The sequence below is a fragment of the Telopea speciosissima genome, chromosome 4 (assembly GCF_018873765.1).
Source record: "Telopea speciosissima isolate NSW1024214 ecotype Mountain lineage chromosome 4, Tspe_v1, whole genome shotgun sequence".
NCBI lineage: Eukaryota > Viridiplantae > Streptophyta > Magnoliopsida > Proteales > Proteaceae > Telopea > Telopea speciosissima.
In genome coordinates this window covers 58,219,093-58,243,774 of record NC_057919.1, presented here as the reverse complement: position 1 = coordinate 58,243,774, position 24,682 = coordinate 58,219,093, and the positions used below count along the sequence as shown (strand labels likewise).

At 40.7% G+C, this 24,682-nt stretch overlaps 3 protein-coding genes across 4 annotated transcripts; 2 read left to right on the top strand and 1 right to left on the bottom strand.

Annotated features, from left to right (window-relative positions):
• Positions 1-2,595: 2,595 nt before the first annotated feature.
• Positions 2,596-3,151, top strand: LOC122658402 (RING-box protein 1a-like). The gene has a single exon (XM_043853345.1). It carries the CDS (start codon positions 2,666-2,668, stop codon positions 3,020-3,022), a length of 357 nt encoding a protein of 118 aa, XP_043709280.1. The 5' UTR covers positions 2,596-2,665; the 3' UTR covers positions 3,023-3,151.
• Positions 3,152-11,655: 8,504 nt separating this feature from the next.
• On the top strand, positions 11,656-15,953 carry LOC122658400 (endo-1,3;1,4-beta-D-glucanase-like). The gene is made up of 7 exons (XM_043853342.1): positions 11,656-11,822; positions 12,171-12,192; positions 13,296-13,422; positions 14,169-14,259; positions 14,409-14,498; positions 14,632-14,720; positions 15,659-15,953. The coding sequence occupies exons 1-7, from the start codon at positions 11,675-11,677 to the stop codon at positions 15,797-15,799; spliced, it is 708 nt and encodes a 235-aa protein (XP_043709277.1). The 5' UTR covers positions 11,656-11,674; the 3' UTR covers positions 15,800-15,953.
• A 3,895-nt stretch (positions 15,954-19,848) lies between these two features.
• On the bottom strand, positions 19,849-23,208 carry LOC122658399 (endo-1,3;1,4-beta-D-glucanase-like). Of its 2 annotated transcripts, XM_043853340.1 has the most exons (7): positions 23,030-23,207; positions 22,658-22,679; positions 21,958-22,084; positions 21,395-21,485; positions 21,193-21,282; positions 20,925-21,013; positions 19,849-20,142 (listed from the first exon to the last, which is right to left on the bottom strand). In XM_043853340.1, the coding sequence occupies exons 1-7, from the start codon at positions 23,175-23,177 to the stop codon at positions 20,002-20,004; spliced, it is 708 nt and encodes a 235-aa protein (XP_043709275.1). In that variant the 5' UTR covers positions 23,178-23,207; the 3' UTR covers positions 19,849-20,001. The 2 variants fall into 2 exon arrangements, with proteins under 2 accessions (XP_043709275.1, XP_043709276.1); XM_043853341.1 differs by lacking the exon at positions 21,193-21,282 and having other exon boundaries at positions 23,030-23,208.
• Between the last annotated feature and the right edge of the window lie 1,474 nt (positions 23,209-24,682).

Here is a 24,682-nt window from a genome sequence, read left to right as displayed (position 1 = left end):
CAAACCTGTTACAGTTACCCTTTTGTTTGTCTATGGATTTATTCTGTAAAATAATATCCTTCATTGAATTTTTATCTTTGTGTATGTTGATACTTTTTTTGAAGAAAGTTTTCCTCCACCAGTGGAATAGGATTCTCCCACCTATCTTTTTTTTTGTTTTGGTGAAGATTCTCCCACCTATCTAGGATCATTATAATTTTGCGCTTTTAATCTTCTCACTCTTAGAATTTAAAGGCTGAGTTTCTCTTCGCCGATAATGAAGAGAGACCAATCACTTTTATTGCTGTTGGATGGGATTCTTTAGACATTCAAAGGCAATTTTCTGACTTTCTATACAAGGTACGAGAGATTATGACCATTGATTGATAAGGAATTTGCAGGGCAAAGAGAAGCTCTCATAAGATTTGTAATAAAAAGTAAGGAGAAAAAGGGTGATTGATAAGGAATTTGCAGGGCAAAGAGAAGCTTTCATAAGATTTGTAATAAAAAGTAAGGAGAAAATGGGTTATTGAATGCTTTTTGGGGAAACTGATGTACACATTCTTGTTAATATATTCCTTCTCACACTTGCTCTCCTCTTGGACCATGTGAGCCCCCCATATACAAATCATGCATCACTCTTTTTCATGCACCTATTGGCCCGGCAAGGATATGACAATACACACAGGCGGCATGTAGATCCATCTCCTGTGATTTTTTATTCTTTACATTTTTAGATGCTAAATGGTGATCCAAGTTTGAGACTTAAATTACATTTGTTAACATGTACGACAAAGAATATAGCAGGGCTGTCATGTCTAGACAGTTTTTTAGATGGGCATGACTAATTTTGCCACATGGAAGGTGATTGACAATTCTAACTATCGGTAAGGGTGTTAAACAGTCTGGTTTCGGTTAAACGGTTCGGTTCAATTCGATTTTGACTGCTTGAAGGTCGAAACTGTAACCAGACCATTTAACTAAACGGTCTCATAATCAAAACCTAAACTGTTTAGTAAACGGTTTCAGTTAAACGGTTTTTAAATGGTTTCGGTTAAATGGTTCTATATGGTTTTACACGGTTTCGGTTAGATGGTTTTATACACATTTACTACTCTATTTACTAATATTAGTTAGGGAAGCAGTTTTCTGTAGGGGAGTGTGGCCTACGCCAGCACTCCCATGAGTCTATCTCTCTCCTCCTTAAAACAAGGTGGCAGAGGTGTCTTTTCACATGGGTAAGAGAGAGATAGACTCATGGGAGTGCTGGCGTAGGCCACACTCCCGGACAGAGATCTTTTTTCCTACTAGTTATTACTTATTACTTTCTAAGTTATTAGTGTTTTTTTTTTTTTTGAGAAAGGAAATCATTAATGAAGAAACGTGATTACTTAGTAGTTGCTACTTGCTAAGTTTTGATTTTTTGTTTTATAAAATAAATAAAAAAATTGTAGGTTTTTAAACAGTTAGACGGCTTGGTTATAATCGGTTTTAATTGGATTATACGGTTTGAAACCATTGGATTAATCGGTCTAAATCGAACCAAACCGATTAAATAAACGGTGTCATTTCTAAAACCATAACCGGACCATTTAACTAAATGGTCTGCCGGATTTGGTTTACACGGTTCGGTTCGGTTCCGGTAAACGGTTGCGGTTTGGTTTTGACACCCTTAACTATCGGATTAACCATGTTTAGATTTCAGACCAAATTCCATCATTTACCCTACCTTATAATGACAAAACCCCTCGTGTATGTCCATGCATCCCCTTGGTGGTCCACGCACCTCTTATAGTCCTTAACTTTTCAATTTTTTATTTGGGAAAATTTCACGGACACCCCCTAAAAGTATCCAATATCTCAGAAACTTACCATACTTGGTCAAAATGTCACAGACACCCCCTATTTTTATGAATTTGTATCAATTTAGTCCACTCCGTTAGTCTTTGCAGTTAAGTGTCTGTTAACTCTTTTTAAATGGCGAAATTACCCTTACCACAGTGAAATCCCTATAATACCCTTAATGATGAATTAATGACTTTTTTTTATTCCTTTTTTCTCCCCTTCTTCTTCTCCTTCTGCTGTTTCTTCTGCCGCTGCCACCACCACCGCCACCCCCTCCAGCCCTCCTTCTCCTTCTTCTCCGTCTGCTGTTCAAGCTTTGTTCTATTCAAAGCTTGAACAGACCGATTTTTCCAAAATAAGTGGTTACAGTATCCTGAAAACCGCTTCTTTGCCTTTCCATATAATTTTAAAAGCTGTTGTTACCCAAAAAAAAGACATCACAAAGAACAATCTTAAAACCACCGAACTGACGAAGAACTCATCGTATGTAGAAAAGCTCTGGTCGCCGTCACAACAGGTACAAACCCTAAATCTTTCCCCCAAAACTTCAATTTCTCTGTTCGGATTTCTAATTTTTTCATCTTCACTAGGTTATATGTTCCTCTAATGTTTTCTGATTTAACTTTTTATTTCTTCGTTTTTTCTTTTGGTGATGTCTTCTAATCAAATCTTACAGCTGAAACTCTCCTTCCTAGCGCAAATTTAGAGAGAAAACGAGATTGAAACCCTAACTATCTGAAGCGGTAGGGATGGGGAGAGGAAAGATCGTGATGGAGAAGCGGGGAAAAAATTTCGGTTTTTCCATCTCTCTCCCAAATTCTCTCTGTGTGGTGCTGCAAACATGGCGTCTCTGGACACCGATATTAACATGGTTCCCGTCGGCGAGGGTTCGAGCGGCGCCGGCCCTTCATCTTCAACGAAGAAACCTAGACGATTCGAGATTAAGAAGTGGAATGCCGTAGCCCTTTGGGCTTGGGATATTGTGGTGGATAATTGTGCAATTTGCAGGAATCATATTATGGATCTTTGTATAGAGAGTCAAGCTAATCAAGCTAGAGCGACTAGTGAGGAGTGCACGGTAGCTTGGGGTGTGTGCAACCATGCGTTTCACTTCCACTGTATCAGCCGATGGCTCAAGACCCGACAAGTGTGTCCCTTAGATAACAGTGAGTGGGAGTTCCAAAAGTATGGCCACTAGAGTTGGAATGGTGCTATGGGACTTAACATCTATAGCAGCAGCTGATTTTGTTGCTTGAAGTGCATAACTCCGATCTACAAATATAGGTCCCTTTTTATGTGATTATTGTAAATCCGAGAACGCCGAGAAGCCAAAAAAGAGGAAAGATCGTGATCCGAAGGATCGACAATTCGACGAGCAGGCAGGTGACTTTGAGGAACGGATTACTGAAGAAGCCTAAGGAGTTACCGATCCTAGCTCAGGGAACTCCATCCCTGTATCAAACTTTTTTCTCCTTGCCTAGCCGCTGGTAATAGTCGTCGGAGCAGGTGATGGTCGCCGGAGCCGAAACCATAGAGGGAAGAAGATGAAATGACAGTTTTGTCCTTTTATTTAAATAACTAAGGGGTAAAATGGATATTTCACCTTTGGGTACTAACTGTGCTTAACGTTTGGGGTGTCTGTGACATTTTGACCAAGTATGGTAAGTTTCTGAGATATTGGATACTTTTAGGGGGTCTCCGTGAAATTTTCTCTTTTTATTTTGTTACTTGACAAATTCTATGCAGGATGAAACTTAACATGTGACTAGGAGACCTTGGATTTATATTTCTACAAAACATGTGTTTGTCTAGAAAATAGTACTCTTGAAATGTCTAAAAAAATTAACAATTTAATATCTAATTTTGAAGGGATTAGGTATGTCGGGTCATGCACATAGTATTGCATATAATATAATGTTATTAAAATCATATCTTGATTTATAATATTACAAGTTAATATCAGAGAGCAACTTCCCCACAACGTTAATGTTCATTTCCAATTTGGTTTTTTTCTTCTCGAGTTTGGCATCGTTGGATGTTTGAGCTGCCACATGTCGGCATCTCCACTCCGAATTACTACACTGCACACTTTTAGGGAATTGAAGAGAATTATTTTCCTATAGTGTCAGCATAGGGAACCATCTCTTTGGCTAAATGGTATTCGGGATACCTAATGTTTTGACAAATTATAACTTAGGTACTTGACGTTTCATGTATTATGTTTGGGATGCCTAAACTAATTTAATATAAAAAACTACTGTGACCCACATAACCGTCACTCCTCCTTCTTTCTCCTGCAACCCCATCGACCCCCACACCCTAGCAACTGCAACCCAACCAATCCCACTTCCCACCCACCCATAACCCCTGCTGCAATCCAACCACCACCATGCCCCACTCTCCTTGTCTTCCCCTCCCTCTGTTCCTTCCCCAACCCCTGCTTCCCAGTAACCCCACCGCACCCCCTGCAGCGATCTCAGCCTCACTGCAACCCCAAATCCTCACCCCCACCCCCCCACCCCCCTTTACGATTTCAGGCAGCTCAAATTCCATCTCTTTTCTTTGGTGGGAGACACAATCCTCCTCAACTTGATACTTGCTGTAATAAAAGTTTGGCCAAAGAATAAAACTCCCTTTCAGTCTTCACCTCAGTACATGCAATTCAGCAATTTTTTCTACTGGAATAACGACAACATAGTCCACCCGACCCTAGTGACCCTCAAGTTCCAATCCTCTCTGGTTAGCTAAAACATCTCGGTTTGAACTCCAACTATCCAGGAAAGACCCCCTAGTCATAATAGGAGCTTGGGCCAAAAGCTTTCTCTTCAGTGAGGTTATATCAGAACAATTTAAGCGCAAGGAGGGGAAGGGAGAGATGGTAAGGGTTGGGGATGATGCTGGTTGCATTGCACAAGGGGTTAGGGTCGGGTGGGATTAGGTTGGGTTGCAACAGGGGGTAGGGATGTAAATGGATAATCGAAAATCCGAATTTGATCCGCATCAGTAGCCGTTTAGGAACATACTTATTCGTTTAGAGATATTTCGAAAAAAAATTCAAATACTTCGATAAAAATCTGTCCGAAAAAATCTGAATACTTAATAATAAAAAATTAAATAAATAATGATCTTGAGGGGTTTTGAAGATTCAATAGGTTCTAGAATGTGAAGTAAATAGAATCATGATCTAAGAGATAGGTATTAAGAGTGAATTGTATTTGCTATGGGGATGAAGGTCTGGGTTACACAAGGCAGAGATGTAAGCGGATGGTCGAAAATACGAATCCATCTGAATCCGTTTAGAGGTATCCGTATTCGGCCAGAGTATATCCGGATCCGATCACATCTGATCCATATCCAAGCCGAATCCGATCCATTTACAACTCTAAACAGGGGTTGGGGACAATGGGGTTAACGAAGAAGAAGAAGAGGAGGTGATGATTATGCAAGGATAAAATAGGAAATATATATAAAAAGATTGAGTAACCAATTAATTTTAAAGCGTGGTGGGATTGGTTTCCTTATAAGGGATCTTCATGGCCGGACTAGATTTGCAGTGTCCAATCCCGTTACCTTTTCGGACATCATGGTTGGTGAGGCTTTATCAATCCGTGAGGGGCTTCTGGAGGCAATATCTGAAGGAGCGCTACAGCTGCTGGTGAAGAGTGACAACCATGAGACTATAGCTTGCTTACAAAAGAAGGATAAGGAATCGGCATTGTCTGTTAGGCCGATAGTTAGGGGTGTAAATGAATAGTCAAAATCTGTTTCCATATCCGTGTTCGTATCCGTTTAGCACTATCCGAATCCGTCCGAAAGCTAAACAAATACGGACACAGATAGACTATAACTATCCGAAAAACTAAATTTACATGTAAATGGATAAAATATCCGATCCGTATTCGTGTCCGTATCTGTTTAGCACTATCCGAATTCGTCCGAAAGCTAAATGAATGCGGATACAGATAGACTACAGCTATCCGAAAAGCTATATTTACATGTAAACGGATAAAATATCTGATCCGTATTCGTGTTCGTATCTATTTAGCACTAATCCGTCCAAAAGCTAATCGGATGTGGATGTGGATATTGCACTATCCGAGCCGAATCCTATCCGTTTACATCCCTATCGATAGTTGAGGACATTAGACACCTTACTTCTTATTTTGATGCTTGTGATTTCCATTATATTCCAAGGGTTGCTAATGTTATGGCGGATACCCTTGCAAGGAGGGCCCAATCTATTGCGGATAGGATTGTTCGACCTATATCCGATCCTTGCTTTGTTGTTCCTGTCGGAACAACAAGCATGCTTTAATCCGTTTTTCTTCTACCGGAAAAAAAAAAAAAAAAAAAAAAAAAAAAACCCAGTGAATTTTAATCCAGTTTAGGCACCCGAAACACAATATATGAAATATCGGATATCTAAATTTATAATTTATCAAAACGTTAGCTACTTTAGGTGCCATTTACCCTACTATTATATACGGTCTTCTTCTACTTAAAAATTCTCATCCATGTTGAGTGTCGGGCAAGAACCACACAGCCTGGCAGAATAAATTAAGCTGATGTGTCATGACTAACGAAGGGACATTGAGTAACGGGACCGCTGAGAGGAATGAGCTGGCCAACGGAATCCCAACGGCATCCACCATGCGTAGGAGTGCTAGGCAGAGAAGACAAAATGTAAGAATGAGGGCCTACGTGTAAAGGGAGGGTAAAGATGTAATTGGGTAAGGCTAACCCTGGCTATAAAATAAGGGAATGAATGGAGTAATGATATAGACGTTTGAATTTATCCTTCTTCTTCTCTCTTTTAGGAGGTGTACTATCCTCGAAATAGTATACGACCATCACATTTGGTGCTTTGATTGTCTCGCCATGGCCGAGGGTACTCGCCTACGCAAGCTTAACAAAAGCGTCAAACATCTCAATGAATCTTCTTCAGCCCATGGTGAACACCTGAGCTCCCTTCAATCCACCATAGACAACCAACAAAAATCCCTTTTAGAGCTGGTATTACACATCACAGCCATGGACGTCCGTCTGGAGCAGGCACTCTGCCTTCCTCCTCCGTCACTGGATCTTTGTCCTGGCACCTCCGGCTCTTCTTTGCTTGGTCCCGTTACTCAATGTCCCTCCAACCTCCCCAGGCTCCGGTTCAGCAGATCCAGACATGCACAGTCCATCTAGATTTCCCTCAGTTTGACGGTGACGACCCTCTGGGTTGGATCTTCAAAGCCGAACGATTCTTCAACTATCACAACATCGCCGATGAACAACGACTCTTAATCTCCTCCTTCCATATGGATGGTAGTGCCTTACAATGGTTCCAGTGGATGCATCACCATGGACAGTTCACAAACTGGCTCACCTTCACTCGTGCTCTTGAGGTTTGCTTTAGCCCATCAGACTTTGAAGACCACCAAGGAGCTCTGTCTAAGCTCACTCAAACCTCCACGGTTTTTGACTATCAGTCTGAGTTCGAAGCTCTGGCCAACAGAACTACTAATGTCTCCCCATCCTTCCTCCTTAGCACTTTCGTTTTAGGCCTCCATTCCGAGATCCACAGCGAGGTCCTTGTATTCCGTCCTACATCTATGGCCCAGGCTGTCGGGCTGGCTAGACTTCAGGAAGTGAGGCTCCTTGAGCTACGACAGTTCTCCTATCGCCCTTCCCCACCACCTCGTGCCCTTCCATTGCCAACCCTGCCGTCTTCATCTTCCATTGCAAACCCCTAGTGCACCACCAACCGTCTTCCACTCCGTTGTCTCACCCCGAAAAGGGGCTCTATTACAACTGCGATGAACGTTTTGCTCCGGGTCATTGGTGAAATCACGATAGTTATTCCTACTCAAATATGACAATGAGCCACTATGTGCCATTTCGCTTGAGGGTGACATTGAGTTCTCTGCTCTGGATCTCACCCCTTCCCCACCAGTGTCGACCCCTTGCCCACCAGTACCGGACCTTGTCGTTCACTCGGAGCTTTCGTACCATGCTCTCGCGGGTCAATCCTCCCCTACCACTCTCTGATTCACTGGCTACATCACCGGATCCCCCATTCAGGTCCTCGTCGACGGTGGTAGCACACACAACTTCATCCAAAGCCGCGTCGCCCACCATTTAAACTTACACATCAAATCTTCTCCTGCAGTGGCTGTCTTGGCCGGTAACAACGATCATTTATCCAGCAATGGTGAAGTTAAATGCCTCTCAGTCACCATTCATGACTACACGGCTACCATCGATGCCTAGGTCTTACCCTTGTTTGGTGCTGACCTGGTTCTAGGCATTCAATGGCTGGCCCAACTGGGACCAGACCTCTTCGATTATAATAATCTCACTCTTGCTTTTGTCTCTGGTTCTACATGGATTATCCTCAAGGGCAAACCTCCACCCTCTCCAGCACCATTATAGTACCACCATTTCTGGCGCCTTCTGGACACAGGATCATGTGTTGCCTTGTTTCACTTGGAAGTCCAGCCACATGTTGCCCCCCCTCCTCCTCCAAATACTGATCTACAACAACTACTCCACTCTTTTGCCTCAGTCTTTGCCATCCCACAGGGACTTCCTCCCACCAGAGACCATGATCATACCATCCCCCTGCAGCCAGACTCTCAACCAGTTAATGTCCGGCCATATAGGTATCCTCATTTCCAAAAAGGTAAGATCGAGAAACTAGTTGCTTCCATGTTGCAAGATGGAATCATACGGCCGAGCACCAGCCCCTTCTCCTCCCAGGTGCTGCTGGTTAAGAAGAAAGATGGGACATGGCATTTTTGCGTGGATTACAGGGCACTCAACGCTGTGACAATTAAAGATAGCTTCCCCATCCCTATGGTGGATGAACTCCTCGACGAGTTGCACGGTGCTTCTTACTTCTCCAGGCTGGACCTTCGTTCAAGCTACCATTAGATTCGTATCGCTTCAGCCGACATCCACAAGACGGCATTTTGGACTCACGACGGGCATTTTGAATTCTTGGTCATGCCCTTCGGTCTCTCCAATGCCCCCTCTACCTTCCAAGCACTTATGAACACACTGTTTCGGCCATTCTTGCGCAAGTTTGTGCTTTTTTTTTTTTTGATGATTTATTGGTTTACAGCCCTACTTGGACTGCTCATCTCCACCATCTCCTCCAAGTGTTACAGATATTACATAATATTTCACTGTACGCCAAGATGTCTAAATGTGCTTTCGGCCAGACTTCCATCAATTATTTGGGCCACGTCGTATCTGCTCAAGGGGTAGCAATGGACAGCTCCAAGGTCACAGCAATACTGGCATGGCCACCACCAACAACCCTCCAGGCCTTGTGTGGTTTTCTCGGCCTCACAGGGTACTACCGGCGCTTCATTCGCCACTATGCCACCATTGCTGCACCCCTCACGGACTTACTCGGAAGGGCGCCTTCACTTAGACTTCAAAGGCACAGTCCGCCTTCCAAGCCTTACAACAAGCCATAACTTCAGCCCTGGTGCTTGTGCTCCCCGACTTCACCATCCCATTTACTCTAGAAATCGATGCCTCTGGGGTCGGCATAGGGGCAGTCTTGTCTCAAAATGGGCACCTCGTAGCTTTCTTCAGCAAGAAATTAGGCCCTTAAATGCAGCTTGCATCCACGTACGCCCATGAAATGTATGCCATCACTGAGGCAGTGGCTCGATGGCGCCAATACCTGTTGGGCCGTAAATTCCATATCCGCACTGATCAAAGAAGCCTCAAGGATCTCACAGAGCAGGTCATTCAAACGCCCAAACAGCAACGATGGCTTTCCAAGCTACTAGGCTATGTGTTTGATATTTCTTATAAACCTGGTCGCGATAACCTTGTCGCCAACGCTCTGTCTCGCGCCCCCTCTGAATTTCTTGGGTTCTCGTCTCCCACTTTTGATTTCCTCCAGCAGTTGCGCACTGAGGTTGCCACCCACCCAGCCCTACAGCAAATCTATGGTGGTTTACAATCTAACCCCTCTACCTATGTCGAGTACACATATCATGATGGTCTCTTGTACTTTCGCAATCGTTTGATGGTTGCTAGTGACTCCCCCTTGCGTGCTGCATTTTTACGGGAATATCACTCAACCACCGTGGGTGGACATGCCAGATTTTTACGCACCCTTTCTCGTTTGGCAGCCAATTTCTATTGGAAAGGTATGCGTGCTGATGTCAAACGCTTTGTGTCCCAATGCCAAGTATGTCAGCAAATTAAATCCTCCCAAACAGCCCCTGTCGGATTACTCCAGCCATTACCGATTCCATCCCAAGTCTGGGAAGACATTGCTATGGATTTCATAACCGGTTTACCATCTTCGGCTAGGAAGACAGCAATCATGGTGGTCGTTGATCGTTTGACAAAATATGGGCACTTTTACGCATTACCGAATGCATTCACTAGCAGCAAAGTTGCTGAAGTCTTTGCCACTGAAATCATGCGATTACATGGCATTCCTCGCACCATCATTAGCGATCGAGACCCCGTGTTTACCAGCAACTTCTGGAAAGAACTCTTTCGTCTCCAGGGCACCACCTTGGCGATGAGCAACGCCTATCACCCAGAAACTGATGGTCAGTCTGAAGCTCTGAACAGGTGCCTCGAGATGTACCTTCGTGGATTTGTCATGGATGAGCCACAATGCTGGGTAAAAATTTTACATTTGGCAGAGTACTGGTACAACACATCCCTCCACACGGCGACGGGCACTTCCCCGTTTTAGGCCCTATATGGCAAACCCCCACCCTCTGTTGTGCATTATCTTCCAGGTTCTTCTTCAAATGCTTCTTTAGACCATGAGCTACACGACCGTGATACCATACTCCGGCAACTAAAAATCAATCTGACTCCCGCCCAGGCCAGAATGAAAACACAAGCTGACCGGCATCGCATTGAGAAGGAGTTTTCCGTGAATGATTGGGTCTTTGTGCGCCTTCAACCTTACCGTCAACAGTCGGTTGCGCAACGCCTCACGACTAAGCTTCATCGTCGCTATTTTGGTCCATTTCGTATCACCGAGCGCATTGGTAAGGTTGCCTATCGCTTGGACCTGCCAACCTCTGCACACATTCACCCTGTTTTTCACGTCTCCGTCCTAAGGAAATGCATGGGCTCCCCACTGGAACAGACCATTCCATTGCCCGACCTTGCTACCACCACTGCAGATATTTCGCCACTAGCAGTTCTAAACTTTCGCAATCTCCTACGGCAAGGCGTGTGGGTACCCCAAGCTCTCATCCAGTGACAAGGACTCCCTCTCGAAGATGCTTCATGGGAAGACATCACCGTTCTCCAATAGAGATTTCCGACATTGAACCTTGAGGACAAGGTTCCTCCGCATGGGGAAGGTAATGTCATGACTAACGGAGGGACATTGAGTAACGGGACCGCTGAGAGGAATGAACAGGCCAACGGAATCCCAACAGCATCCACCATGCATAGGAGTGCCAGGCAGAGAAGGCAAAATGTAAGAATGAGAGACTATGTAAAGACAGGGTAAAGATGTAATTGGTAAGGCTAACCCTAACTATAAAACAAGGGAATGAATGGAGTAATGATATAGACGTGGATCTTTATCGCCCCCAGTATTGGGGGCGGTCAAGTGCCATCATGCGGCTGGGGCACCACCCATGTGTGCACGGTGGGGCCCACTATGCACACATGGCGATGCCCCAGCCACATGATGCGCACAAAAACAGGAGGTGTGCTATCCTCGAAATAGTACAGGACCATCACATGATGTCACGAATGACGTTAAATGATTCCGGATTAATTCGACGTCTCTCTCTCTCCTATATATATAATGAGCTTACATTTCTATCAGTCTCACAAGACCCAACAAGGCAAAGTACAGATGGCAGGACCTCAATGCTGCGACAACCCACCTGCCCTAAACCCAAATTCTGGGAAAGGGATTGTTGAAGAATTTGGAGGACTCTTGAGCTACATCACTGGTTCATCCGATTCCAAGGCTGCAATCCTTCTCGTCTCTGATGTATTTGGTAACTTCTCCCTCAATTTTCTTTTTAAGATTCATTCTTTTCTGAAATATGCCCAGTTCAAGTCCTGCTCTGAGGTTATCCGAACCAGGCCGAAGGCCACCATTTATGGACTGGCTTTATGGCCTTCTCCTGAGAACCAAATTGGTGTAGTGATTGATCACTGTGAATTCTAATTCCATTTTGAGATGGGCATTTGCTAAAACACTATCTTTGGTACTTAACACGGATTCAGCCAAGGAAAGGAATACTACATATTTACATATTTAACTGGGTTTATACATATAGCCTTGATGAATTTTTATCTTTCTCTTTGTCATTTTCTGAATTCTACATGCATGGTTTTTGCAGGATTTGAAGCACCAAACTTGAGGTATGACAGTTAGTTTCTTGACCCTGCTTTTACCACTAATTTGATAAGAACTTTTGTAACTATCTTAATATCTCTTCCATTTACTTCTCTTTCTATTTCCATATATTTGTAGTTAGTAGGGACGGTCAAGTAGAAGTGTAGTGAATAGTGATTTTCCAAGATATGTTGTTTTTGGGTGAATAAAAGAATTTAAAACTAAAAGAAAAGGATTACAAGAGCCCCAAAGGACTACAACAAAACAAGAAGCACAAGGCAAAGGCCTCTGCTAAGAGGAACCTGGGCCAACTAAAGAAACAGAAGAGAGACCCCAGGAGACAACAATGAGCCTGTTCCTTGGGGTGTCAGGACAAGAAGAGGGAGGGACTGACGACAGCTTTGCTTTAATTTCGAAAGAGATGGAATCCCAAATCTGCTGATAAGGCCGAGATTTGGAGGTCCATTTCCTGATATTATGCTCCATCCAAATATGGTTGAGAGTGGCATAGAAGGCCAAGATATGTTACTGGAGTGTATGTTTGAATTTTTCTGGTTTATTGTTCATTTGTTTATCTGCTATTATTTTTCAAAACTAGGAGCAGTACAAACTTCCAATATTTAATGATATCAAAATACCTAAACAGGAAGAAAGACCAACAATTCATCTGATCAGGTTTTGTTTTGTGTTTTGATTTCCTTTTTCTGTTTTCTTCCTCTACTTAACTTTGCTGCTAGATAGAAAGACCAACAACGGGGATTAGGATGCGGGGTCTAATTTACAAACCTTCGTTTTGGTAGGCAGTCTTACTTAGATAATGGTTTGTTTGCTTTATCGTTTTACCATGGAAAATGTTGGAACAGGCCCCTTTCTGAATCCAAATAGTGGGGGCAGGGGTGTTTATGTCATTTCGGATGGGCATTTACGCCAATCTTATTGCATTTAATGTTGGTCGTGTGCATGCACGGTTGTGCATGAAAACTTGTGCCTTTACAGTTTATTGATTTATTTCTGTTGATTAATCTTCTTTTTGAAAGCATGAACAATATTGAATTTTTTTGGTTGATTTAGCTCCATAAAGTATCATCTATACTTAGAAACTAATGCCCAATGTTATTATATTGTAAAGGAAGCTAGCAGACAAAATTGCAGCTGCAGGATACTATGTGGTGGTTCCTGAGTTCATGCATGGGGATCCCTATGACCCTAATAATACTGAGAAGTCTATAATGGACTGGTTAAAAGATCATGGAGTGGTTAGTTTCTTCATCTTATTGATAACAATGGGAATTCATTATTAACTGCATTTCTTTCTCAGTTATATTCCTTGCAAGTTGCTTTAAGATAGAAAACATATATAACGAGATACTTGGCAGGAAAATACTATGGTAGACTACTTTGCTCACCAATGTTAGTCAAAGTTTTCTAGTCTAGATTCTGAATCACCAATATTATTAATTTGTTCCTGATCATGAATCTTGCTTTTACTGAATAACTAATTTAGATTTGACTATTTAGACCTGTTTAATGCTACAAAACATTACCATTTCATTTTTTTTTCCGACAATCTGTTCACTTTTCATGTGTGCTGCACACCAAAAACAGCACTTTTCATCTGTGTTCAACACCAAACATAGTAGGTTGCCATTTTGGATAATGCTTATTACCTGGGCTGAGTGCCATGGTTTTTCACCGTGGACAGTTTTGAAGAGTCTGAACTTACTGAACTATCAGGTTCAATGAGTTTGTCAGCTACATATAGTAAGCTGCTAGATATATGATATAATTAGTTAAGTTGCATTATTTTCATTTGTTTTAGCTCCAGTTTTTGGTTATGTACATCAATGATTTACTTGGAAGCTCTGCATTTTCTCTCCCCATTTCATTTTGTACTGGACAATGTGGATATCATTATGCCTGCTGAATCATATTTATCAAGAATTTTAACCATATTATCATGCTAAAAGTTTTATGACGCAATGGCATAATATTCTTCCTGTAGGATAAAGGATTTGAGGAGGCTAAACCAATTGTTTCAGCTATAAAAAGTAAAGGCTTTTCCACTATTGGTGCTGCCGGGTTTTGCTGGGGTGGTGAGACCTCTTCATCTTTTCTTGACATTTCAAATAATTCATGCTCTCAAGCATTTCCTAAATATTATCTTGGCAGCATGGATATAGAGTTATTATTATACTTATCCATCTATTAGCACAGCTAATATACTTCTTGAATTTCTTCTCAGCCAAGGTTGTTGTGGAACTAGCAAAGGCCGGTTACATCCAAGCTGCAGTGCTTTGCCATCCTTCATTTGTCACTGTTGATGACATCAAGGGTGAGAACTTTGACAATTAAATCTTCCAGATTGTATCATTATTTCATTTAATTTATACATGGTGCCAGTGGTTTGGGAGATAGATGATGTTCTTCTAGCTCTTATGTTTGCTAATTGGTTGGGTTATTTTCAGAGTTGAAGGCTCCCATTGCTGTGCTTGGAGCTGAAATTGACCAGCGTTCTCCCCCAGAACTTCTGAAACAATTTGAGGGGGTTTTATCGGTAATGAGCAAAAAAAATTACATTTTTTGTTGTTTATTCTTCTTTGTTGATCTTTGTGGCTTGATATTTACTTGGGTTTTCATTTTGTCTGTGATAAGGTGCTGCAGTTTAGTAATGCTTTCCATTAGTTATATTCCTTTTTCATACTCCTAGAGGACAGGCGTCATAGTAGTGTCTTCTAAGCATATTAGCCGATCTGTTCATTTTGTTGATCCCTCTCAGAGAGAAGCCACCCCCTGGGAGGGGTGAGAGATCCTGATTCTCTTATGCTCTAGCTTTTGGGGTAGCTTCTATTGTACTCATACACATGACCTTGAGACAAGAATTTGTTACTCCGGTGAAAAACTCACTTGGATCCTTTGATGCATGCTGATTTTCCCAAATGTTCCAAACAGCAGATTTGGAAATGAAGACCATACATCACATCCAAAGTCTAACTTTTCCCATTTTGCATCCCTAGATCCAAGTGAAAAGCAGGTTAAACTAACTGAATTGTTATCTGCTTTATTTTTGTGTGTAGACCAGGAGATGTCATCGGTGAACACAGATGATTGTGTTCTGAGGTGCTTAGATACATAAAGACATTATCCTATTTCATCAAATCAACTTTGCTTTGAACTATCATAGGATTAGATTATGCCCTGCATTGATACTTTCCAGAGCTTAGCCACAGATATTGAGATAGGGCAATAAAATTTCATCTGTGGGTGGCAGAAGCCTTGTCAGTACAGAGTACATACTTTTCTTTGGCATCACCCATTGGATTCGTGTTGTCAATTTTTCTTTTCTATACAATAGTCTGTGACAATTTCATGTTACCAACTTCCATCCATGCCGACTTTTCCCCCTTATTTGACTCCTCTTGTCTGAGTGCTAAACTAAATAAGGTGAGGCCTACAATTTTTATCCTGATTAGTGATTAAATTGGTTATGCACAGGTTGAAGGGTATGTGAAGATATTCCCTGGGGTGGCACATGGATGGACAGTAAGGTACGATCCTGCGGACAAAAAAGCTGTGGAACCTGCTGAGGAAGCACACCAGGACATGTTGAACTGGTTTGCCAAGTTTGTCAAGTAAAAGAGAAGATAAGATATAGACAATAGGAGAAACTATTCAGGGTGTTAGTATCAGTCTTATGTTCGACATTATCTGTTTTGCCCGAGAGCGTTATTGTTACGAGTGTAAAATCATATAAGTACTAATCTTGGTATGAATAAAATCTTGCTTCTGATTATCTTGGTTTATAACATCATATAGAGACTTAGATTGCTTAAGTTTGAACTGCTAACCTGCCTGCTGGAATTCAACTTTGGTAAATCCTGTTTGTTATATGGTTTCTTAGATTGCTTAAGTTTGGTTAATGTATTACCATGCCGGCGGCATGTAGATCCCTCCCGGTGATTTTTTTTTTTTTGGGGGTGGGGGGGGGGGGGGGTGGGCTGGGGGTTAAGATTCCTAGATGCTACTGAAGGATTTTCTTTTCAGCTCTTTGAGAATTATCCAACTTGTTATAAGGATTAAGTACGAATGATTTTTCTTTCTTTTTTTTTTTTTTTTTTTTTTTTTTGTCAGGAAAGATTGTGATTCTTTTCTTTTTTTTTTTGGTAAGAAGAAATTTTATTGCAAAGGGTGACAAGGTGAACACAAGGGATCCTGGTTACATAAATCCAGAAGCCATACCATAATATTCTTAAGAACCCAATTAGGATCGGGCTTAACAAAACCATGGCCCACCTTATTTCTAAGGTGCCAAATGAAATAATAGGTTAAGATAAAAAAAAAACGAGAAGAACTAGTTAAGGGTGATCTTTGTCGAATTGTTATTGAGAGAGAAAAGAGATGCAAAGTTGTTCCAGAGAGCAATGGGAGAGAGATTCCATTCTTAATCCTAAAGGACCTGCTACCCAAACATGTTTAAGACCAATCACATGAAATGAAGAAATGTTAGATGGATTCAACAAAATTTCCACATATTACACAACGGGGATCGATCTGGGACCATTTCATAATGGTTGTTTTGACTGGAATCACTGCATGTAAGACACGACACGCCAAAAAAGTATTTTAAACTTAAGATGCATTTGAGAACATGTACAACAGCGATATGGTTAGGCAGGCAGGTGACGATAAATATAGTCTTTCTTGTCAAAGATGAACTTCATGTCTTAAAGCCACCATTTTCATGCATCATGGACAAAGATAGACCAAAACAGGGTCATGCACATATTATTGCATATAAGATTTTTAAAATCATTACTTATAATACTACAAATAAATATTTTATCCTACTCTACTTAGAATATTTGAGTGACTAAAGAAAATGGAATTGATTTGTGAACAAACAAACAAAAATTTGGTAGAAAGTTTGTGGACAAAAAAAGTTGATGTCCAATAAAGTTGAGGAGGACTATTATAATAAAATAAAAATAAAATAAAAAGAGAAAATGCTTTGTGGGTGGGTGAGAGGGGGGGCGCAGGGCATGCCTAGACATAGTTAAGGGTGTCAATTTGGGATCGAAATCGGGAATCGTTCCGTTAAAACCCGGTACCGGACCGTTCCATTAATAAATGGGATGATACTGATATCTAATTTTGGTACCGAATGATAAATGGGATGGGACGATTCTGGGACAGGATTCCCAATGGTACTAGTATCGAAATACCAATTAGGTATCGGATGGTACCAAAACTACTAGTACTGTTTAAAAAGAAAGTATATAAGATCTTTTTCCTTTTTTAAAAAAAAAGGATATAAGAATTACGATTCATTAGGGTTTCACTAATTACCTTTTGAATACGAAAAGGAACAATAGGTCAACAGCCGTAGCTTGACGTCTCTCCTCACAGAACCTGCTACAGTGCTCCTCCCTCCTCCCTCGACCAACTACATGTATCAGGTTCTTCCTTTTTGCATTTCGTACTTCGTACCATACTACCATGTGACGTGTGATAAATAGAGTTTTGTTTCGGAAAATCAAAGAGGAAACACAACAAGATTCTTCCATTTTGTAGGACTTCTCTAGATTTTAAAAAATGAGAAACTTATTACATGTGATCTTAGGGAGTTTGAAGAAGTAAAACTATGATTTCATAATTTAAGTTGTTTTATAAAAAGCAGTAGAATTTCATGATAGTGAAAAAATTCCACAACACTAATAAACCTGCCTTGTTAAAAACAATTAAACGTTTTCTCCCTTTTTCTATAGTGCCTAGAACCGTTTAAGAACCAGTACCGTCCCGATTACTAGGTTTGGTTCCGTTAACTAAATGGAACGGTACTGGGATTGACACTTTTGGTATCGGTACCGGTACTGGTACCGTACCGTCCCAAATACTGGGAACCGTCCCAATTGACACCCTTAGACACAGTGGGGTGAAATGACTGCCCCACTCCCATGAAAGATAGAATTCCCGCCCTCAAGATGCCAGCGCGCATTCTCATTGATTGCCGCACACATGTAGCCCCTACGCTTTCCCCTCCTCCCTCCCCCCCCCCCCCCAAAAAAAAAAAAAGGGTCGAATATCTTTGAGGGAGCATGCCCCATGTGCGTGTGAGGGCCATGAGACCACGCATGTTGGCATCATGAGGGTGGTGGGATTTCCACCTTTTAGGGATGGTCAGTTTACCCACTCATTGTGACTATGTCTGGGCGTAGACGGTACACTCTCACCCAGAATTTTTCTCCAAAACACAAATAAATAAATAAAGTTGAAGAGGAAGTCACTCATGGTTTGATAACATATATGGGATACGGATGCACATGATTTCTGCGCCATTGGATGTTGCCACAGATTTGCAACCTCAAAATCCATCCAATGGCCAAGAGTTGGGACTGGGGAGTATTTAAAACCAAAAATAGTTGATAAGAGACTTTACAGGTCAATGTTTGACTTTGAAGATCAGGATTGAGCCGGTCGATGCCCAATTACGACCAATCTTGATCGGTTGATTTGTACTAGATTTCTAGGGTTAGGACATATTTTGGTTGATTCTAGCCGGATCTTGATCGATCCATAATGATTCTAATCCACATACCGATTCCAATTCCGATCCAGGATCTGGGATCTGATCCCGTGATTCTGTTTTATTTTATTTTTTTATGTTTGATTCTGTTCTTTTCTTTTAAACCCTGTAGTCGAATGCATTTGATTCTGATTCAATTTTTGATCTAAATTGGGCCAGAAAAGTCCTAAAAGCAATGTTCCAGATCGGCAAAATTAGCCTGATCCAATTCCTCGAACCCTGGTTGCCATTTGGATTACAAAGGTACTCATGTCAATTAAAGTGGGATTATATCAGGGTATTAAGAATCGGGAATCAGATCGGTGAATCGGTCGATTCTGATTGGAATCGGCCATGACTGATCCCAATTTCCACAAATCCGAAACGGCTGATTCACACAGAAAAACCCTACAAAATTCCCTATTTTTGGATATAGGAACCGATTCTAGGGTTCTTGAAAACCAATTCAGGTCGATTCCATGCACGATACCACGGTGGAGATCTTAACCCAAACCGCTAATACAGCTTTGGGTTGTCCCATCCGTGGGGATTCAAGATCATGTTTAGATCAACCTGTCCCGGCCAGCCAAAGCAGAGGCTGGACCTTGTGGGAATTCCAAACCGGTTCGATGCAATCCAGTTCCCTGTTCCCAAGCCAGCTCAATTGAATGCATGGTAGTAATACATTAATCAATCCTAAGCAATCCAAGTAACCATATTATACACTGCAGGATTTTCTAAAGCTGAATTCCTAATACAGTAACGGTGCCGGCATCGGTCACGATATGTATTGCTAGCATCAGCCCATATTGGTCCAATATGGGATCAAAAATCCATTTTTTTAACTTAAAAAATCGATGGTTCATAACTGTTTCATCAATACCACCTCGTTGTAGTGTCGGTATCAGTCACAGCTGATACCAATCTTTGAAGAGTACACAGCAAGCATATCATTTTGTGTTAGAAATTATGAAACAAGATGCAAATCACTTGTGGGTCATTAAGGCTGTTTCAAAAATGCATTCTGAATTGAAAAAAGTAGAGAAAGAATTGCGTTTACAGGGTCTCACAATGCATTATAGACCTATAGCCTATTCCAAGAATGCATACCAAACACAGCCTAAGATTCAGAATCAAAATTTTATTCATATATACCAAGATTAGTACTTAAATGATTTTACAATGCTCTTGAGCAAAACAGATAATATGGAAAAGTAGGACTGCCATTACACCCAGGATAGTTTCTCCTGCTGTCTATATCTTCTTATCTTCTCTTTTACTTGACATACTTGGCAAACCAGTCCAACATGTCCTGATGTGCTTCCTCGGCAGCTTCCACAGCTTTTTTGTCCTCAACATCATACCTCACTGTCCATCCATGTATGACCCCGGGGAATATCTTCACATACCCTTCAACCTGTGCAAAGTTGATCAGATGCAATATAGTGAGATGTCTTTATGTATCTAAGCTCTTAATAACACAATCATCTATGTTCACCCATGACTTATCCTGGTTTACACAAAAATAATGCAGATATCAATTCAGTTAGCTTAACCTGTTTGTTACTTGGATCTAGGGATGCAAAATGGGAAAAGTTGACTTTGGATGTGATGGACTCCATTTCCAAATCTGCTTTTGGAGCATTTGAGAAAATCATAAAGCATTAAAGGATCCAAGTGGGTTTTTCCACCGGACTTGCAATATTTTGTCTCAAGATCATCTGTATGAGTACAATAGAAACCCCCGGGGGCGGCTTCTCTCTGAGAGGGATCAGCACAATTAACAGATCGGCTAATATCCTTAGAATACATTACTATGACGCCTGACCCTTTTTTTTTTTTGGTCAAGAAGGAATTTACTGAATAGGATAACCATGTGTACAGCCTAAAGCTTCAGACGTACAAAGTCTTGAAACCAAGGAATGGAATGTGGCCATTCTGTCCTACACATGATGGACAGCGCCTTCCTAGCTGGGGTATCTGCTTCACACTAATGGATTGGAAAGATGACAATAGTGATCTAATAGCCTGTCCTATAATAGTATGAAAAAGAAACACAGTAATTAAATAACATTACTAAACTGTAGTAATTTGTAATAAACAAAATGAAAACCCAAGTCTATCAGGCGACAAAGCTCAACAGCAAGAAGAAATTAACACCCACAACATCAAAAACAATAAATTTTTTGTGCCCATTACCGATAAAACCCCCTCAAATTGTTCCAAAAGTTCTGGGGGAGAATACTCATCAATTTCAGCTCCAAGTACAGCAATGGGAGCCTTAACCTCTGAAAAAAACACAACCATTGTTGATTGTTCATTAGGTCAGAGCCAAAAAAAACCAGTAAATGATTAGCACCTTTAAGAGCTAAAAGAATATCAAATCTCTCGCAAACCACTGGCACAATGTATCAATTTGATGAAATAATGCTACAATGTGGAAAATTTTTTTTGTCAAAATTCACACCCTTGAAGTCATCAATAGTGACAAGTCCAGGATGGCAAAGCACTGCAGCTTGGATGTAACCGGACTTTGCTAGTTCCACAACCACCTTGCCTGACATTAAATTCGAGAAGTATCTTATATAGCTGTGCTGGTAGATAATATTAAGGAAATGTTTGAGAGAATGAATTATTTAAAATGCCAAGAAAAGATGAAGATGTCTCACCGCCCCAGCAAAACCCGGCAGCCCCAATAGTGGAAAAGCCTTTACTTTTTATAGCTGAAACAATTGGTTTAGCCTCCTCAAATCCTTTGTCCTACAGGAAGAATATTATGCCATTGCATCTTAAAACTTTTAGAATTATAGTATGGTTAAAAATCTTGATAAATCTGATCCAGCAGGCATAATGATATCCATATTGTCCAATACAAAAATGAAATGGGGAGAGAAAATACAGAGCTTCCAAGTAAATAATTGATGTACATAACCTAAATATGCCAAGAAACTGTCAATGGCTCAAACTGGAGCTAAAACAAATGAAAATAATGCAACTTAACTAATTATATAAGATCATGATATCTGACTGGTTGTCTGGGTATGATTTTTATAGGTGGTACTAACTGAAAAATCTGAATTGTTAAACTGGTAAACCAAGTGGTCATCATAGTATTTTCCTGCCAAGTATCTTGTTGTATTTTGTCTAAAAGCAACTCGCGAGGAATATAACTGATAAAGAAATGCAATTAATAATGAATTCAAAATGTTATCAATAAAATGAAGAAACTAACCACTCCATGGTCTTTTATCCAGACCAATACAGGTCTCTCAGTATTATCAGGATCATAGGGATCTCCATGCATGAACTCAGGAACCACCACATAGTATCCTGCAGCGGCAATTTTGTCTGCTAGCTTCCTATACAATATAATACTATCGGTATTAGATTCCATGTATAGATGATATTTTTTTTGGAGCTAAATCAACCAATAAATTCACCATTGTTCATGCTAGGAAGAAGAAGATTTATCAACAAAAATAAATGTCCCAACATTTTCCATTTTGAAACTGTAAAGCAAACAAGCCATGAGCTGAGTAATACTGCCTACCAAAATGGAGGTTTGTAAATTAGAACCCGTATCCTAATCCCCATTGTTGGTTTTCTATCTAGCAGCAAGTTAAACAGAGGAAGAACATAAAAGGAAATCATAACAAAAAAACCAACCAGATCAGATGAAACTTGTCTTAATTCTTCCTGTTTGGATATTATACGGATTTGAAGTTTGTACTGTTTCGACATTTTGAAAGATATTAGCAGATACTCAAATGAACAATAAACCAGGAAACTTCAAATATACACTCCAGTTAACTATAAATAATATGGAAATAGAAAGAGAAGCACAAGGTAAAGATATTAAGCATTTCATGCTGGTTATTACAGAAGTCCTTATCAAATTAGTGGTGAAAAGCAGTGTCAAAAATCTGTTATACCTCAAGTTTGGTGCTTCAAATCCTGCAAAGATCAGGAATGTAGAGTTCAGATAATTACGAGAAAGAGAAAGATAAAATTCAACAAATCTATATATAAACCCAGTCTTTATATATTCATTTCCTTGTCTGAATCCCAGTTTAGTTCCATTGATAATTGTTCTAGCAATTGCCCATCTTGAAAAAGAATTAAATCATGAAATTGAAATAAAAGATAGAACTATGCAACCAATCACTATATATACCAATTTAGGTCTGAGGAGTGTTCATGAACCAACCCATGAAAAGAAACTATCTTAAAACAAATTTGAGGGAGGGAGAAGAACATGAACATGAAAAGTAAAGATGGAAGTGTTGAAGTTGGGTGGTAGTTACCAAATACATCAGAGACAAGAAGGATTGCAGCCTTGGAATCTAATGAACCAGTGATGTAGCTCAAGAGTCCTCCAAATTCTTTAACTGTTCCTTCCCCAGAGTTTGGGTTTAGGGCAGGTGGGTTTGCACAGCATTGAGGCCCTGCCATCTCTACCTTTGCCTTGGGCTTGGGATGAAGAGAAATGTCAGCTCTCTTTTATAGTGAGGACTGGGGAGAGATGCAGGCCGAATTGATTTGGAACTCTTTGACGTCATTCGTGGCATCAGCACAATTTATTTAAATTTAATTAATGAAGGAAAAAAAAAAAAAAAAAAAAGATGTTTTAGGGATCTTTATCCCCTCAATTTGTCAGTCCCTCAATTTCTTCAATTCCATCTAATAGGAGGGTAAAAATGATCATCCTACCCCTTATCCGAATACACTGTTCAGGTGGGGTCCACCTCCCTCTATTAGAGGGAATTGAGAAAATTGACGGGCAGAAAAATTGAGGTGATAATTTTCCATGTTTTAACAGGGGTGTTAATGACAAGGTTTTAAAATCAGGAATCGGCTGAATTGGTTATAGCCGATTCCAATTCATATCGGATTGGAATCGGCCAGAATCAATCCGATTAACCCCAGAATTGATTAGAAATTGGAGGAATTTCGGATGAATATTTTGATCCAGAGCAGTAAAAATGATTTTGATACGAATCGGCTGATTCCCTATCAAATTCATCGATTTTTTAAACCTTGGTCAATGGGTCGGCACAGGTTGTTTTAGTTGGGCTTAATTATTCTCAATTGTTATCTTTTTTTTTAATAGAAGAAAAAAACCTTGAAACTATTTAAAAAACTAAAAAACAAAAAAAAAAAAAAAAAAAAAAAAACATCATCAATATTCTCATGGGAGAAACAACGCCACCCGATCGAGCTGGGCACGAAATGATCGACACATCCCTACCATTCCATGGGGGCAGGGCGATCATTTCACCCTCGACTATGTCTGAGTGAAGGTACACAACCAGACGTACGACTGGGTGGCATTCATTTTCCCTATTTTCATATACCACCATATTCAGCTTCCTAACCTTGGCCTGATGTGCAAAAAATCTAATGAACTTTATCCCATTGTTTTCATTACATCTCACATCAAAAGTGTTCAAAATTAATAAGGGTAAAGGAGAACATGTGGACGATGTACCTAGCTTAAGTCTGTCTCTCTCCCACCCCTATGGAATTGACTTCCTGCGATCCCCATCCCATCTTCTCCATTGAACACAACCACTAGCTCCAAGAAAGCCAACGACGTGTCTAATCCGCTCCCTTAAAATTATTACTTAACATAGAAATGTCAAAGAACAACTTACAAGACCCCAAGGGCCATACCAACTAGTAGTCTTAGGTAAGAGAGATACCAATGTAGAAGAGTTAGTTAACACTTGCAGTGTTGCATGATGTTCCTGCACTGCTACTAAGATCCCTTTGATTTTTGCTTTTTGTCTTGTAACCTATGAAACCAGATCCAAAACCAACAATTGTGAACTGCCTTCTATGAATAATCAAGAACGCCCACCCAGCTTCAGTTGTGTAAACATTAAGGTTGTGTTTGGTATGTATTTTTGGAATGCATTCTAGGTCGATTTCGTATTTGTAGGTTACTATTTTTATAA